General features: G+C 56.0%; 7 protein-coding genes across 7 annotated transcripts; 4 read left to right on the top strand and 3 right to left on the bottom strand.

The window, feature by feature from the left end:
* Positions 1 to 505: 505 nt before the first annotated feature.
* On the top strand, positions 506 to 1,923 carry BDP55DRAFT_691816 (BSD domain-containing protein; the record flags this gene model as incomplete). The annotated part of the gene is made up of 3 exons (XM_060577032.1): positions 506 to 703; positions 773 to 1,490; positions 1,541 to 1,923. 3 exons carry the CDS (start codon positions 506 to 508, stop codon positions 1,921 to 1,923), a joined length of 1,299 nt encoding a protein of 432 aa, XP_060432750.1.
* Positions 1,924 to 2,175: 252 nt separating this feature from the next.
* Positions 2,176 to 2,772, bottom strand: BDP55DRAFT_504841 (Pre-rRNA-processing protein TSR2-domain-containing protein; the record flags this gene model as incomplete). Its single annotated transcript, XM_060567656.1, has 1 exon — positions 2,176 to 2,772. A coding segment is annotated over one exon (597 nt), but the record flags the coding sequence as incomplete, so codon positions are not given.
* A 662-nt stretch (positions 2,773 to 3,434) lies between these two features.
* Positions 3,435 to 6,545, top strand: BDP55DRAFT_654013 (uncharacterized protein). Its single transcript, XM_060574237.1, has 4 exons — positions 3,435 to 3,701; positions 3,836 to 4,766; positions 4,847 to 4,863; positions 4,919 to 6,545. Exons 1-4 carry the CDS (start codon positions 3,624 to 3,626, stop codon positions 6,500 to 6,502), a joined length of 2,610 nt encoding a protein of 869 aa, XP_060432748.1. The 5' UTR covers positions 3,435 to 3,623; the 3' UTR covers positions 6,503 to 6,545.
* On the bottom strand, positions 6,546 to 7,562 carry BDP55DRAFT_654010 (mitochondrial ribosomal protein L27-domain-containing protein). Its single transcript, XM_060574236.1, has 2 exons — positions 7,147 to 7,562; positions 6,546 to 7,007 (listed from the first exon to the last, which is right to left on the bottom strand). Exons 1-2 carry the CDS (start codon positions 7,336 to 7,338, stop codon positions 6,888 to 6,890), a joined length of 312 nt encoding a protein of 103 aa, XP_060432747.1. The 5' UTR covers positions 7,339 to 7,562; the 3' UTR covers positions 6,546 to 6,887.
* A 503-nt stretch (positions 7,563 to 8,065) lies between these two features.
* BDP55DRAFT_654009 (uncharacterized protein) lies at positions 8,066 to 9,738 on the top strand. The gene has a single exon (XM_060574235.1). The coding sequence runs from the start codon at positions 8,400 to 8,402 to the stop codon at positions 9,522 to 9,524; it is 1,125 nt and encodes a 374-aa protein (XP_060432746.1). The 5' UTR covers positions 8,066 to 8,399; the 3' UTR covers positions 9,525 to 9,738.
* A 494-nt stretch (positions 9,739 to 10,232) lies between these two features.
* BDP55DRAFT_427399 (fungal Zn binuclear cluster domain-containing protein) lies at positions 10,233 to 12,211 on the top strand. Its single transcript, XM_060567495.1, has 4 exons — positions 10,233 to 10,463; positions 10,559 to 10,811; positions 10,888 to 11,093; positions 11,235 to 12,211. The coding sequence occupies exons 1-4, from the start codon at positions 10,386 to 10,388 to the stop codon at positions 12,048 to 12,050; spliced, it is 1,353 nt and encodes a 450-aa protein (XP_060432745.1). The 5' UTR covers positions 10,233 to 10,385; the 3' UTR covers positions 12,051 to 12,211.
* A 147-nt stretch (positions 12,212 to 12,358) lies between these two features.
* Positions 12,359 to 14,385, bottom strand: BDP55DRAFT_546686 (cytochrome P450; the record flags this gene model as incomplete). Its single annotated transcript, XM_060568684.1, has 6 exons — positions 12,359 to 12,403; positions 12,535 to 12,932; positions 13,052 to 13,726; positions 13,795 to 13,879; positions 13,953 to 14,044; positions 14,109 to 14,385. The coding sequence occupies 6 exons, from the start codon at positions 14,383 to 14,385 to the stop codon at positions 12,359 to 12,361; spliced, it is 1,572 nt and encodes a 523-aa protein (XP_060432744.1).
* Between the last annotated feature and the right edge of the window lie 931 nt (positions 14,386 to 15,316).

Genomic DNA, 15,316 nt, shown 5'->3' with positions numbered 1-15,316 from the left:
CAGGTCAATGCTACCGGGCTACGAGGTATGTCTGCGCGCTGCAACGACTTGCCTCCGGGTGCGGCGGTCCACAGGTAAGACTTGAGTGTGATTGAATGCTTTGATGCAAGCGATGTTCTCGTTATTACCACGGCGTAAGGCCATACACTAGAACGAGAGACCGCAAAATGCCAGAAACGAAAGAGGTTCCGGCAGTGGCCGCGCCGGGGATCCACTCGTGGACGTACTCTGTACTCCCCCCGCATTGACCACCATGCAGCCGTCCACCACCCCGCCCGTCAGGGGGAAACGGAAGGGAAAGAAGCAGCCTCATGTCAGAAGCCAGACATCATTCGTCCAGACCCAGCTCTCGACACACATCGCACGATTTCGCCTCAAACTCCACTCCCGCACGAACCGACCAGCTTTAGCCTCGCAGCGGGCTCCTTCGAAATTCGAAAAAGACTACCCGAGTAAACAACTACCAGTGTCGACTCGACGAAGCTCGGACTCTGCCGCGCTTGCCATGGATCTGGCGTACGATCACATCCAGGAGAACTCTCTCCCCAAGGATGCCGATAAGAAGAATGGCGACGCCAAGGACACCAAATCTGACCAGCCGCAGTCATCTTTGAACGATGACTTGCAGGAGGCCTACAAGGCTATCTCGTCCAGTCCCTGGGGCATGCGCATCGGTGGCTTCTTGGGAAGTGCCGTGAAGCAGGTGAGGCGATGCACCATACAAGAACTCCAAGGGAGTGAATGGAGGAGCCGGCTAACCCGGTGATGCTAGGGACAAGAAGTCTACAAGGAAGCTTCCAAGGAGGTGACGGAGCTCGGCCAGGACGCATCCAAGGGCTTTAGCTCGATCATTAGCCGGACGCGATCGCTCACCGTCAACACGACGACGCAAGACGAGTCCCCCGGAGACAAGAGCAAGGAGACCGATAGCCAGACGACGCCCACAAAGACCAGAGACCTGGCGGCATCGGACGACGCCATGAGCAGGTCCGAGAACTACCTCACGCGGCTCCGTTCCGAGGCAGCCAAGCGGCTCAAGGACCTGCAAAAGGCCGAGGACGCCGCCGACGAAGCTCTGCTCCGCTTCGGCACCAATATTAGTAACTTCCTCAAGGAGGCGGTCAGCATCGCGCCGCCCACCGACGCCAATAACCAGGGAGGTGCCGTCATGTTCGAGAGCAAGGACGCACAGGGCAAGCGGGTGATTCACACCTCGAGGCAAGACGCCCAGCTGCACGTCATCCACACGAGCACCGAGAGTTTCGCAAAGGACCCTGCCACGGAGGAATTCGCGGCCTGGGCCAAGACCTTTGACGCGGAGAAGAAGACGACTGAGATTAGCGATGACTTGAACAAGTACCCCGAACTGCGAACGACGATGGAGAAGCTCGTGCCCGATCAGGTTCCCTATGCCGAGTTCTGGAAGAGATACTACTTCCTCAGACACGGCCTGGAGGCTGCCGAGACTCGACGACGTGATTTGCTCAAGGGTGAGTAAAGGCATTTTTGATTACCACAACTGTTTGCTAACTAGACCCAGCTGCTTCTGCCGAGGACGAGGTTGGTTGGGATGATGACTCGGACGACGAGGCCACTACAACCGCTCCTGCTGCTTCTGCCCCTGCTACCGCCGCTGTCACTCCCGCCCCTGCTGCCGCCGCTGCTGCTGCTGCTCCTAAGACCGAGCAAACCCAAGCCCGCCCGCCATCAGCCGAGTCCTCCACTACCATTCAGCCTCCCGCCCAGCAGACCTCTTCCACCCTCAAGCCCGCCGAGTCCCGCAAGTCCAATGACGAAAAGTCCCAGGCCGACAGTGACACCAGCTACGACGTTGTTGGTGCCACGTCTGGCGTCCCTAGCCAAGCCCCCAACAGCCCCAAGGACTCCCGCAAGGCCGACGATAGTGACGATGACTGGGAGTAGTAGGAGGATGTATGTTATTCGGCATGCTTTTCCCTTTTTGCTGATAGGCGTTGATTTGGGGGGGGGACTTTTTTGGATTTTTCTCTTTGGCTCGAATGACAAGCTCTTAATTATGCGGACATTTGTACATCAGCCACGCGGGGCCCCTAGTGAAGCATTTTGCTCTTGAGAACCAAAGTCGCGGTGGTGGAGGGGTATTTCTTCTCTCTCTCTCTCTCTTCGCTTCTCTTTTGCTTATAAGACAAGTCCTTTTTATCTCTTCTTCTTGGTGACTGTAGTGAAACCGTCTTCGTCGACCTCTGGTTCTTGCTTCTCCTTTGGCGCACGCACGAGCTGAGGCGCGTCGTCCATGTCAACGTCGTCTTCATCGTCCTCCTCGCTGTCGTCGTCCTCCCAATCGGTATCCTGGTCGCCGGCCTCCACCTTTTTATACAGCCCCTCCACCTTGGCGCCCTTGCGGCTCTCCCACTTGTTGCGCAACTCGTCGACGGCGGCGAAATTGCCCTTTGCGCACTCGACGCGCAGCTTGACAATCTGCTCGGCGACGTCGTAGCCCGTCTCGTCGTCGACGTTGACCTCAAACTCGTCCAGCATGACCTGCAGCAGCATGGTCTCGACGTAGCCCGTGTCGGGCTCCTCGGCGGCGGCGGCGGCGGTGGCGGGCATGGCTTGGCCTGCGGCGGAGATTTTGGTGAAAGTTGGGAAGATTTCGGCGACGGCGCCGGCGAACCAGTCTCGTTTGTCGGCGGAGTCGGGGCCGCCCCAGTGGTTTTGGACGGCGAGGGAGAGGGCGGGCCACATGTGGAGGGAGAGGGCGACGGCTTGTTCAAAGGTTGATTGGCAGGCCTCTGTGTTGACTGGTATTAGGATTTTCAATGTACATGATGGGTTTGTATTTTGGTGTAGGTTAGACTTGCCTGCCGTGATGGGGGCGTTGGTTGCCATGTTTGACTTTGATGCGTGAAAGTCGACTGACTGACTGACCTTTGTTTTCGCGGGGTATCTTGGAGGGGCAGATTTTGGGTACGGTGACAGTTTGTTCAGATCACAATTTTTTTTTCCACCCCTGGTGGATGGATAGTGCATGCGACGATTTGCACTGTCGGTTGTGCTGTGTGGAGACCGTGGCTACCCCGGCGGTTCCCGCTCTCGGGGCCTAGCCAGGCATGCCAGGGCCCAGCGCGGGAGGGAACTCTCAGCTGGAGATGCACAATTGGGTAGCCAATTGCCAGCACCTTGAGCACCTGGCACTTCTCTTAAGATAGACAAATGCCCGCATCCAAAATGTCGCTTAAATCCTATGAAATATCTCATAAAATCAGCGCATGGCCAAGTAACCTTGGCAGCCAGTCTCCTCATTATTCATGATCCTGGCAGCTGGTGATGAAGCTACGGCCGGTTGACCAGGCCCAGCGGACATTGGCTCATCCACTTGGGCGCTGCAAGTGATGTCATCGGTCCCCTATTCCGGTAGTGAGCTCTAGCCATCTGGGGGGGGGGAGGTTTCAGGGTACGGCTTTCTTCTGTGCTCCAACGACGTGATGGTCTGTTCCACAAACCGTATAGGATCGTCCACCGCTCTCGTCAAAGGGGGGAGCTTTCAAAAGCCAAGAAGTCCCGCAGGTTCGAAGGGGCGCGAGCTGGCAGATTCTCGTTTCGGCTTTCTAAATCTGTGAGGGAGGACCAGAACGAGGAAAATCATGAACCCGTTGAAGCTCAACACCACTTCGGTGTCACTGGCGGTCACGCCAACCGTCGTATCCACCCTCTTTTCACATGTGAGTCTCTCCCCTATTCCCCAGCGCGTAGCTTTCCCCGGATCGTTGTCACAGAACACGCAATGCAACCCCCCTCGAGGATTTCGATGGCTACCGCAATTCAAGAAGCAATTGACTGATCCTCATTCTTACAGTACCTCAATCGAAAGACCTCAAAGGGAGGGCCCAATTCACATTTATCCTACGACGAAGGCCTGCACCTCGTCCGATCCTTCCTCGAATTCGCGGCCCAGCATACGGTCGAGGAGCTTCAAGCCTTCACAGCCCAATGGGTCCCCCACCCGCAATGGGTCAAAGTAGAAGACGTCGAGATTCCCGAGACCGAGCTCGAGAAATCGGCCGGCCTGATTGAGGCACAACTAGGCCCCCAAGGCGTACGAGCCGTGGGAGGGTGCAAGTGGTGGAAATGGCGGAAGCCGCAGAGCCCGCTGAAGGCCGAGTGGATCGAGATGCGCGCAGACTATCACGAGCGCAAGAAGAACGACGGCAAGACGAAGAGGGTGATGCTCTACGTCCACGGCGGCGCCTACTTCTTTGGCAGCGTCGACGAGCACCGCTACCAGATGCAGCGGCACGCCCGCAAGCTGAAGGCGAGGGTTCTCGCGCCGCGGTACCGCCTCGCGCCGCAGTTTCCCTTCCCCTGTGGTTTGCAGGATTGTCTTGCGGCCTACCTCTACCTCCTCACCGTCCAGGACCCGACTACCATCGTGCTTGCCGGCGACTCGGCCGGCGGCGGCATGGTGCTCTCGATGCTGTGTATCCTGCGAGACCGGGGTATCCCTTTACCCGCGGGTGCGGTCCTCATCAGCCCCTGGGTCGACCTCACGCACTCGTTCCCCAGCGTCTCGGGGGATAACCAGATGGACTATATCCCGTCGTCCGGCTTCCATCACAAGCCGTCCAGGAGCTGGCCGCCGCCGAACGAGGATGATATGGAGATGATGAGGGAGCAGGCCATCAAGGCGCGGGCGGGCAAGGAGAAGAGCGCCACGAAGCTCAACACGCTCGAGAAGAAGCAGGCTGCGCCGATTGCGCTGGGCGATGGCAACGAGACGTTGGGGGCACGTCTGACTCTGATGGAAATGCGGATCCCACAAAGACGGCCTTGCAGCTTTCCGTCACCATTGATGGCAAGCTTACCACAGTCAAGGACCAGATCCAGGTACGTCTTTCTCGTGGCTATCTCGCTCTCGCGGGATATACTAAACAGGCTGTAGATGTACACAACCAACGCCCTGCTCTCCCATCCAATGGTCAGCCCGGTAATGCAGCCTACCCTGGGCGGCCTTTGCCCGCTACTCATCATGGTAGGCGGCGGCGAGGTGCTTCGCGACGAGCAAATCTACGTGGCGCACAAGTGCGCGAATCCCGCCAAATACCCGCCGCCGGACCTCGACGATGCGGGGATGGCGCAGCTTAAGCAGTATAAGCCTACGGATGTGCAGCTCCAGGTCTGGGACGACCTCTGCCACGTGGCGCCGACGCTCAGCTTCACTCGGCCCGCGAAACACATGTACCGCGCGGTCGCGCAGTTTGGCGCCTGGGCGCTGGCGAGGGCGCAGCAGACGGAGATTGAGATCTTGGACGACGATGACATTTCAATGATTTCCAGCTCCGCATCGGATTCTGATAAGGAGGGGGCCGAACAGACGGAGAACGCGGGGCCTCCGGAACTGGTTGGGAAGGCGGGCATGCCGTTACCGCCCTTCAAGAAGCACATGATCCGGCAAAAGATCAGCACCCGCGGCGTCGTCTCTGATTTACCCCCGGAATTCGAGCTAGACGGCTGCATCATGAAGTCGGAAGAGGTCGGCGTCGTCAGGCCCACGCCCGTGAGGCGCTGGCTCGACACAAAAGCCACCTTTGACAAGAAGTTCTCGAGCGCAAAGGCTAAAGTCCACAAGAGCATAATCAAGGACCTGGCAGATGGGTACATGGATTTCGGCGACGGCGAGCAGCCGCCGCCCACGGCGCTGGCGGGTCGACGCAAAGCGTCGGACGAGCTGGTGGATAGGAAGAAGACCAAGAGCATCGGATTGGCGCTGTGGTCGCTCTGGGGCTCGAAGCACGACGAGACGACGACGAAGAGGGAGAAGAGGGCCGATTCCGATGCCGCTGCCGCTGCCGCGGGCAGGACATCGCAGCAGACGCGGGAGTCGCAGACTTCGCCGAGGGGCGGCGAGGGAGCGAGGTCGTTTGAGGATATTGAGCATCAGGATCCTGCACCGCTTGCTTCGCCTACGGGCAGTAAACGGCGGTTCGTGCGGGACGAGCACCAAACGGAGGAAGAGGAGACGCCGGATCCCTTTCAGGTGGAAGATTCCCAGACCACTGCAGTAGAAGATGCAACGCCGGTAGCGGCTCTCATTGAGAAGAGGAAGGAACAAGAGAAGCACAACGAGCAGGCTGCCGCTGACGGGAACCACCTGAGCCCGGATTTCATTCCCGGCGGCACCGGCGTAGCGGGCAAGCGGCCGTTCCTCGACGGCATTGCGTTGCCGTTTAGCCTCGGCAAGAAGGACGCCGAGACGGCGAGTATGGTGACGCTCATGTCGGGCGCCGATAGCCGGCCGATTAGTCCCATGCCGCAGCTGAACCGGTCGGACACGGACGCGACTGATGGGGTCAATGGGAACGGGGTTTCGGCTTCCGAGGCCAGCACCCAGGTTCCCGCTGCAGGAGAGACTGAGAGCAAAAGGCCGCCGTTGGAGAACTTTGTCACGGCGGCGGAGGATTTGCCCCTCGCCAAAGGGAAGGGGAAGGAGGTTATTAATGGTGGGGGGTTGGAGCAGACTGCATGAGACTTTGCTGTGTAAATATGAACAGGATATTAAAAGCTTCAATGGTAGTGTCTTTACAAACCTTCACCTTCATGGTTCCAGCATCTTCCCCGTTTCGGGAGGGCTTGTTCTCTCGCCTTCGAATCTCATTCGCGAACCCTGACACTCTGCGAGACCCCTCTGAAATGTTGTTGGATATGTGTTTTTTTTTGTTACATATTGTTACAGCGTCGAGGGTATATACAGCTCTTGTACACTCTTGTGTTGGGTGAGAATATGTGTTTCTGCCCCCAATGTTTTCGGATTTCATCGACCTCTCGTTGTCGATCAGCGGACTCTCGTGTCTCCCATCTCCCACGCCTTCCATTCTTCTTCTTGATCCTCCCACGAAGCCGGACTCCACCCCTTAATCCACACCATTGACTTGCTTCCAGTTCTCGAGGTAAAGCTTGGGGTCGCGGGGGCCTTCTTTCGTGGCGTACGCTCCCCTCAGGGGCCGCACAGCATCGGAGACGAAGGGCGTGAGCTACAAAGTTGTCACGTTACCAAGTCAGTCAGACAGTCTCCAAAACGTGTTTGTCTACCATGTATACAGCTCATCCCATCGCTCTCGAGGAGCAAAAGGTTGCGCCATAGGTGCTGCCCTGTCCTGTCCTGTCTCTTACCTTGAAATCCTTGAGGCCCTCCGGCACGACGTACGTCCGCACCTTGTGCCACTCAATCACGTAGCCACCGTACTTTGTGTGGCGACCCATGGCGCCCGTCCGGTTTCCCTTGTAGAAGCCCTTGTTGACGTCCTTGGTCGTCAGCTTCAGGTGCCTGTATTTCAGGACCTGGAGGACGGGTGAGGGTCTCATGGTGGGCGGTTCGGGTTGTCGCTACCGGCTCTTTCCCGAGCTCGGGGGGGGTTTCTTGGTGTGTGTGATCGGGCTGGGTTGGGCTGGGGTTGAGGGTCAATTGACCAGTATCGTGTACGCTTGTTGCTTCGTCGGTTTGCTGTTCGATGGTTCGCCTTTACCTCGTTTCGTAGGAGGCTCCGGGTTGGTAGTGGTGCAATGGGTAGCTTGATGTGTTGCAGGACCCGAAATTTTGGCGATGCGCGATTGCGACGGATTAAGGGTTGGCCCTTTGGCCGATGAAGATCCCTGTCGGTTTCTGGTGCGGCTTTCAAGTGGAGACCAGTTCGTTCCGGGCGCACGGACTTCGCATATTCTGTCAGAAATTCGGCACCGGTTAAGTGGGTCTATACTCGGGGTCCTCCGTGACTGTTTCTATGCCACCGGCAGGGAGGAAAGTAACGGTGAGCAGACCCTCCTTCCTACAATGTAACCAACAATACAATGCAGCCATATTTCCATGCTTCGTTTCGATAGCTTAGGGTACAGGCCGACATATCCCATGAAACCGAGAGACTAGACTGCAGTTCTATTTGCTTCTTGGAGCTCATGGCTTACAGTATCAGAGCATGATCCTAATGCTTGATACTCAAGTGCATACCACTCAAAACTTTGTCAGTCTTGGAGATTATGAGTGTTCACTTGTCTCAGGGTAAGTTGGCTTCTGCCATGTTTTTCATACCTCAAAGGCCGATGTCTCAAAATGACAAGGGATTTGGAACTCATCCAACGTGGGTTTGAAGCTCCTGATGTTTTATAACCACATTTCTCTTTGTAAATGTACCGTTTCTTTGTCGAGCGTCCGGCTGTCGTTAGACACACGAGAATCTGGGTACATGACTCAATGAGGCCTGGTCTTTCACATCCCATCTTCCGGAATGAAGCGAAAGTTCTTCTAAGAGTAGTTCAATCCACGAAGTCGACGCGATCTAACTTTATATATTGCCCTCATGTCTAACATCTCCCATCAAAACTTCTTCTCCAATATTCATTGCAGTTAGTCACTATCCAGCGGCATCAAGATGAAACCCAATCCCGGAGCCGGCAGTCAAGGAGGACAGGGCCTTCGACCCAGACCTTCCGGATCCATACCTACGACTCCCTTTCAAGAACTAGCGGTCCATAACACCCCTTCAGCAACTTCATCTACATGTATCTTCAATCGATTGAACATGCCTCCAAAGCAGTCTCCCCAGCTAGGCGCCATGTCTACCACGACGCTCCCCGCGTCGCCTCCCACTGGTTCTCTTAACTTGTCCAGCTTCTCTAGGGAAAACAGCCCATTCACTGCAGGCAACTTCGGCCAGCAATTCCATGCCAACCCGCAAGTCTTCGACTCCATCGATAGAGTACAGTCGGAACCCAGACCGCTGGCCAACCCGTTCGGGATTGAAGGCTCTGACTTCCGTAATGCCCTCCCTGGCACACAGACAGCCAACGCAAACGCAAAATACAAGAACAGAGTGGACGCCGAGGTCACCAAGCTCCAACGCATGCAGCAGAGACTAGCGCACGAAATCCAACTCCACCAGCAGCGGGAAGACAACAGCCAGCGCCAGCGCCAGCCCGCGATTGCCAGAGAATGGTGGAAAAAGGAGAGCGCCGCGAGGATCCGCCTCGCCAAAGAAGTCGGCAGGCTTCGGGAAGAGTATGCGAGCCTTAAGGCCGAGCTCGACGACGCCAGAGAGGTGATCCGGATCTACAACGGGCAGCAGGTGCAGAAGCAGGATCAGTTACGGTACCATCAGTACATTCAAAAGTCGTCCGTCTGGCAGCACTGCCTCCGAGACGTCTTCACCAGTCTCAGCAGTCTCAATATCGATATCGATATGCCGGATGATGGTGACGAATTTCGGGATATTCTTGTTGCGGTCATTCCCATGCTTACGAAACATTATGATTCGATTGTGGGGATCAACGAGTTCATCGATCAAGCCAAGCCTGGAGAGACGTACTGTTTCAACCACACCATTAGCAGGTTTAGACCTGGCGACGAGTTTCCACCTTTTGAGCCTTCCTCTTGCCCAACTTGTTCCAAGCAAGATGATGAATCGTGTTTCGAGATTGATTGCCTTCCTCGCTCTGCGGGCGAGAGGAAGACTTTCAACTTCCCTTCGGTACAAGACCTGAAGCCCTGGGTACCTTAGATCGAATACTGTGACTGGGACAGCGGGTTGCTGGGAGGTAGAAAGTAAAAGTCTTATTTTTGAAGGTCTCGAGTTCGGATTCCCCTTGTGAAAGATATCATTGAACGGACTCCACGCAGTGCGTATCGTTGAACAAGGTTACCAGATCTCGTAGAAATAAGGTACGCGGGTTTTACCCACATTTAAAAAGAGAGGTTTGAAATGATTCAGTCCGAGTAAAATTCACCTTGAAAGAGTCAATCAGTGCCGGGGGTTCTCAGCCTTATAGTGTAGATTCGAGATTGTGTTTGAGTCTCTGGGTGTTATTTCCCCACGGCACTCATTCGAGGAAACCTCGGATTCGCATTAAGGAGACCGCATTCGTATCTCGTGCTGCTTCAGCGGTTCCACCCGCGTTTCCCCCACAGTCTTAGCGTGACGACTAGCGGTTTGATCTGCAAGAGATTCCCCAGGGGCCAGCAGCAGCAGCAGCCAAGCGACCTACACCCTGTGGGCAGCCTCCGGGAGGCGTCTTTGAAGTTCCTCGTTTTCCTCAACGGCCCCCCTCGTAATTGACTTACGAAATCTCCCCCCGTATTCGGCAACTACCGGCTCTTATTGGGCGAGGTCCTTCGTAGTCAGTGCACCGACCGTTCGCATTCTCTTTTTCTTTCACTGTTCTCCCTCATTTCTCTTCTGAGTCCTGGCCATTTCCAACCCTTTCACCCACGCGGCCATCTTACGAACCCGAACCCGCTTCAACACTTCCAGTTGCCACGGAATCCACGGTGTACCGTATCTCTCCACCACAAATTCAACCAACCGTGTACCTCAACACCCCTTGTCCACCCTTGCCCGTGCCGGCATCGCGCGCGCGCGCCCATGGAGAAGCGTACAAGGCGCCTCGGTCACAAGAAGTCGAGGAACGGATGCCAGCGCTGCAAAGCACGTCGTGTCAAGGTACGCTAACGTCCCTGGTGTTCGACACGACTCTGTTTTCTCCGCTCTACGTATAGACATGAACTCATGTTTCTTTGTGTGTGTGTCTCGCGTAGTGTGACGAGGAACGGCCGTGTCAGAAGTGTGTTGCCCATGGAGCACACTGCAGTCTACTCGATCGTCCCGCATCGGTGACGGCGCCTCTCACGCCACCCGCCGCAGCCAAGCTTGCTCAGAATGCGCAACGATACGCACCCATTCAGGCCGCGGCAGCGGGGTTGACGACCTCGTCCACCTCGTCTTCGCAGCAGTCAAATCATGGCGTGCAAGAAGCGGCAAGTGAAGCAGGTCTCACCCCCAACACAGCAGGTATGATATGATCAATCTCGATATCGCAGACCCTGGACATCTGCCCAGAACTAGAGAATTGACCTCGTCTCCTCAGTGAGCAGCACTTCTCCCTATCCCGGGGGTGAAGCGGCGCCAGATCCTCGCAACCCCGCCACAGATCCCTGGGATCTCTCGGAGGATTGGCTACAGAGTTTACGCCTGATGCACCACTACAGCACCAGTACCAGGCACGTCCTGCCAAAAGATGCCTGTACCGAAGAGCTTTGGAAGACGGCTATACCCGAGATGGCTTGCTCTCACGTATGTCAGAACCTTACCCCGACGGGCCAAATGTACTTTCATTCCACCCCTCTTCTTCTGCCGTGGAGAGGTGGTGGGTGAAATGGAACGATTCGAGTTTGCGAACTGGTTCGTCTTACTAACACCATAACTCAACAACAGAAATTCCTTATGCACGGCCTATTGGCACTATCCGCCCTCCATTACGCCCATATCCACCCGCACGAGCGAAAAAAGTACGACATCATCTCGGTGAACCACCAGAATGAGGCACTGCGCTTCTTCGCCCTCCGTCTAAACGACATCAACAAGGACAACTGCGAGGCCTACTTCTTCCTGGCGACGCTTATCTTCATCGTCAGCATCTGCTCCGTGGCACACAGCGAGGGCTTCGGCAGGCAAATTACGCTCAGCGACGTCTCACAGTCCTTTTCGCTCCTACACGGTGTCAAGGGCATCCTCGACTTCCAGCCCATCGAGGCATGGAGGCAGCGCGGAGGTCCCCTCGACGCCCTGCTGCGTCCACCCGTGCTGACGCAGGGCGGCTGGGTGTCGACGTCGGCCTTCCAGAAGCGCCTCGACGCCATCACCTCACTGGCGAGAGAGGTGCCCGCGTCCTTCACCGACGTCATCAATCCGCAGTCCGTCTGCGTGCTGGCGCTGGAGGGTCTGCGGAGGGCGCACCAGATGAGCAAGGGCGCGGGGGAGAAGCCCGGCGGGGTGTGGGGGTGGTCTGCCACCCTGCCCGCCATGTTTATCGACATGGTTGCCAGCGGACACTCTACCGCGCTCGTCATCCTGGCGCATTACGCCGCTCTGGCGAAGCCGTGTGAGAAGGCCGACTGGCTTTGTGACGGGTGGAGTAGCGCGGTGATGCGCTTGATTGAGAGGACGTTGGACGACGAGTGGAAGCCGTGGATCGAGTGGCCGAAGCGGAGCGTGGTTGAGAAGATTGACGTTGACGATATGGAAGTTTGATTTGATACCCCCCATCCCTAGTATACCGTCTACAACAGACCCTTGAACGCAAATCTCAAAAAAGGATACAAGTCCAGAAGCATCACTGAAATGTCAAGCGCTATATGTACATTGGATATTGCCAAATTCCAAGATGATGGACTTGGTTGATAAGCAAGAGACTGGCAGGGTCTGGCCATGACTCAAAAGTAAATCGCTCGTTACTCCCCACACTTCTCGGGTGAGTGAATGTAACGCATTGCTGCAAAGTTCATCCCTCCCCGAATTCGTATCCGTATCCGTATCACATAATCTTCACTAATGCCCACCTACAGCTTCCTGATCATGATTGTCTTCTTGGGATCCGGAACAGTCTAGTAGCAATCCACGTCAGCATCACTCCATTCCATGTCACAGGATAATCATATCCCCTAGTTCGAGGTTTGCACAGGAAAAAAAGGGAGGAAAAAAAGAGAAAAAAAAGAGAAAAAAAAAGGAAACTCACAGCAGCGCCAAAAGCCAAATTCTCATATCTCTCTGTCACGCCCTCTGGCAACTTGACCTCATAATTGCAGACAATATTCGCCATAATCATCTTAATCTCATTCACCGCAAAGAACCTTCCAGGGCACGCGTGTTTGCCATACCCAAAGGTAAGATGCGTGGTGCCGACGCTGACGAACTGGGCCTGCATGACGACCTCTGCCGCCTTGGTGCCCGAGGTGGCGAGCTCTTTTGCCTCGCGGAGCTTGTAGAAGCGCAAGGCGTCGAAAGTCTCTGGGTCGGGGAAGATTTCGGGGTCGTTGTTCATGCCGCCGGCGGGGACCTCGATGAACATGCCCTCTGGGATGGTTTGGCCGTTGGGGAGGGTTACGTTCTTGAGGACTTTGCGGGTGAAGGAGGCTAAAAAGGGGTGAAAGGTCAGTTTTTGCGGAGGGGGGGTAAGGGGGGAGAGACCGATTGAAAGGCCAAGTCTGTGGTTCTTCATCGGAAGTGTGTGTGTGTGAAGAGTGAGTACATACCTGCTGAAATCGGGTTGACGCGCATCACCTCCTTGAGAAAGCTATCCAGCTTCTTCATATTCTGCAGCGCACCACTCGTAAACTTCCCACCAGACTCGACGAGGGCCTCCTGAATATCGTCCCGGAGCAACGGTGCAATCTCAGGCTTCGCCGCAAGCCAGTACACCGCATTTAGCGTCGTCATGGACGTGGTATGAATTGCAGCAAAACTGACCCCCAGCTGCGCCAACGCAAGCTCACGATCACTCAGCTCCCCGAATTTCGACTGCGCGTTGAGGATCCACTGGAGCATATCATCAGGCTCGCGGTAATCGTCTCTCGTGGCGGCCTCCTTGCGGGCTGTGACAATGGGGCGGAAGACAGCTTCGGCGTCGGCGAGGCGCTTGTAGAGCTTTTTCGTGGTGGGCAGCCAGGAGGCTACCAGGGGGCGGAGGAAGGAGGGGACGAGGGCGATGACGTGGACTGCGGTCATGAGGTCTACGGTGTAGGAGATTGAGGCTTCGAGGTAGCGTTCGTCGCGGCAGAGTTCGGAGCCGATGAAGACGCGGCCCGAGACCATTGCGATGATGCGGAGGAGTTTGGCGTTGATGTTGAGTTCGGTCCAGGTTGGGGATTGGGGGAGTTCGAGGCGCATTGAGTCGATGACTTCGTCTGAGATGCCTTCGTTGAGCCGGGCTGTTCATGGGGTTGTTAGTTTTGGAAGGAGATCTTTGGTATTGGGAGATGAGTGAAGGGGGACGCACGTAGAGCTGGGGTCAAGGACGCTCTCACGGCGTGAATGATGATGGGCATGTCGTTTGAGATTTGGGTGTATTTGACTTGCATGGACTTTTGGTCAAGTTAGTATTCGGAACTATTTGCAAAGTCTAGGGGATAAGAAGATGGTCGGCTCTTCGCATACCTCGTCAATGGCCCTGGTGAAGCTGATGACATCGTCGGGGACCTTCTTCAACTCGGGGAGGTACTTGGGAGGCACGCAAATCGTATCCTTCTCTAAGACGTGTAAGTCAGCGCGAGTCATTGTCAACAAAATTTTGACCTATTCCTGCAAACTTACTCTTGGACGTCGTGATGCGGAAGATGCTGTCCTTGAACTGCTTATACCCATCGGCGTACAGCTGCGGCCCCTTGCCTGCAAGATACGCTTTTCTGCGTGCCCATTTTCCGCCCTTTCCTACGACGGGCACGTGGGCTACGGGGTCGACCTTGAAAAAGCTCTGTGCGAGGAGGGCGAAGACGATGAAGACGAGGCCGGCTGTCGCTGCTGGCCAATGCTGCGATAGATGAGGGTCGAGTGCGCCGGCGGCGGCGACGGGGTCGGTTGCGTTTGCCATACTGTGGCGAGTGGTCTTTCACAGCGGTGAGATGGTGGGGGGAGGACTGGATGCGAGGGCCTGAGTACGGACGAACTTCCAACTCATTGAAGGGGGTATGTAGGGTGTCCAGTCTTTTATGTAGTCGTCTCATTGTCGACCATACCTACGCACCCACGGCACCTCCACACACAACAGTGCAACGGTGCGGATGGGTTCGCCTAGAGACCGGATGTAGGCATGTTGCTGCTCCTCCATCGCTAGCTAGCCAGCCCCTGGCTTGGGGATCCAGCGCGGGTATGACGCTGGGGAGGGAGACGAGTCGTTGACTAAACATCACCCTCCCCGCATAAGCGCAATTCTTGCTCCTCTGATTAGAGACGGCGGTGTCAAGGCCCCACATGGATGAATTGGTGGGCGGTAGCACTCGCGTAGGATATGCCTAGTTGCCGCGATGTTTAGCAATGCAGATCGATGGTGGTTTTGGCGGGGAGTAGGGGTGGTCGAGATTGGCAATAGGTGTGTATGGTTGTAGTTGTAGTTGTCAATGCATGGATGATCGGGTTCGTGTTCGCATTGTGGGGCCGTCTCGTATGGGATGCACGCTGGGACGAACCGACATTCGTCTCAGATTGCACCGCCTAGACGGGTCGAGGACCCGGGAATTAGGTAGTGACGGGTGGCGAGCCGGATCAATTTCGTGGCCGGAGGCCGGTTCAGGATGCCGATTCCCGTTCGGAAGCAAAAGCCGGCCCCACCTTTTGCCAAGTCCACGGATGCATTATGTCATCCGGATCATCTCTCAGTGTATATGTGGAGTGGACTAGCTTACCTAAGGCAACACACATCAAGGTGCAAAAGACATCAGGTCACGTGAAGCACTCCGTACCGCCTCCAGATGGCAGACGGTGCCAGCGGGGACAGCGGGAACTGCGGCCGCCAAGGCCCTCCG

The sequence above is a fragment of the Colletotrichum godetiae genome (assembly GCF_030913485.1).
Source record: "Colletotrichum godetiae strain CBS 193.32 chromosome Unknown BDP55scaffold_9, whole genome shotgun sequence".
NCBI lineage: Eukaryota > Fungi > Ascomycota > Sordariomycetes > Glomerellales > Glomerellaceae > Colletotrichum > Colletotrichum godetiae.
Note: the sequence above shows the minus strand (reverse complement) of the source record. Positions and strands in the feature narration are given on the sequence as shown.

Coding starts and splice junctions, on each gene's coding strand:
- BDP55DRAFT_654010 (XM_060574236.1), bottom strand. CDS start 7,338: ATGAGACCCTCACCCGTCCTCCAGGTCCTGAAATACAGGCACCTGAAG. Junction 7,008..7,146: donor AGGGCCTCAAGGATTTCAAG/GTAAGAGACAGG, acceptor ACAACTTTGTAG/CTCACGCCCTTCGTCTCCGA.
- BDP55DRAFT_654013 (XM_060574237.1), top strand. CDS start 3,624: ATGAACCCGTTGAAGCTCAACACCACTTCGGTGTCACTGGCGGTCACG. Junction 3,702..3,835: donor TATCCACCCTCTTTTCACAT/GTGAGTCTCTCC, acceptor TCATTCTTACAG/TACCTCAATCGAAAGACCTC.
- BDP55DRAFT_427399 (XM_060567495.1), top strand. CDS start 10,386: ATGGAGAAGCGTACAAGGCGCCTCGGTCACAAGAAGTCGAGGAACGGA. Junction 10,812..10,887: donor TCTCACCCCCAACACAGCAG/GTATGATATGAT, acceptor TCGTCTCCTCAG/TGAGCAGCACTTCTCCCTAT. Junction 11,094..11,234: donor CCGAGATGGCTTGCTCTCAC/GTATGTCAGAAC, acceptor ACTCAACAACAG/AAATTCCTTATGCACGGCCT.
- BDP55DRAFT_654009 (XM_060574235.1), top strand. CDS start 8,400: ATGAAACCCAATCCCGGAGCCGGCAGTCAAGGAGGACAGGGCCTTCGA.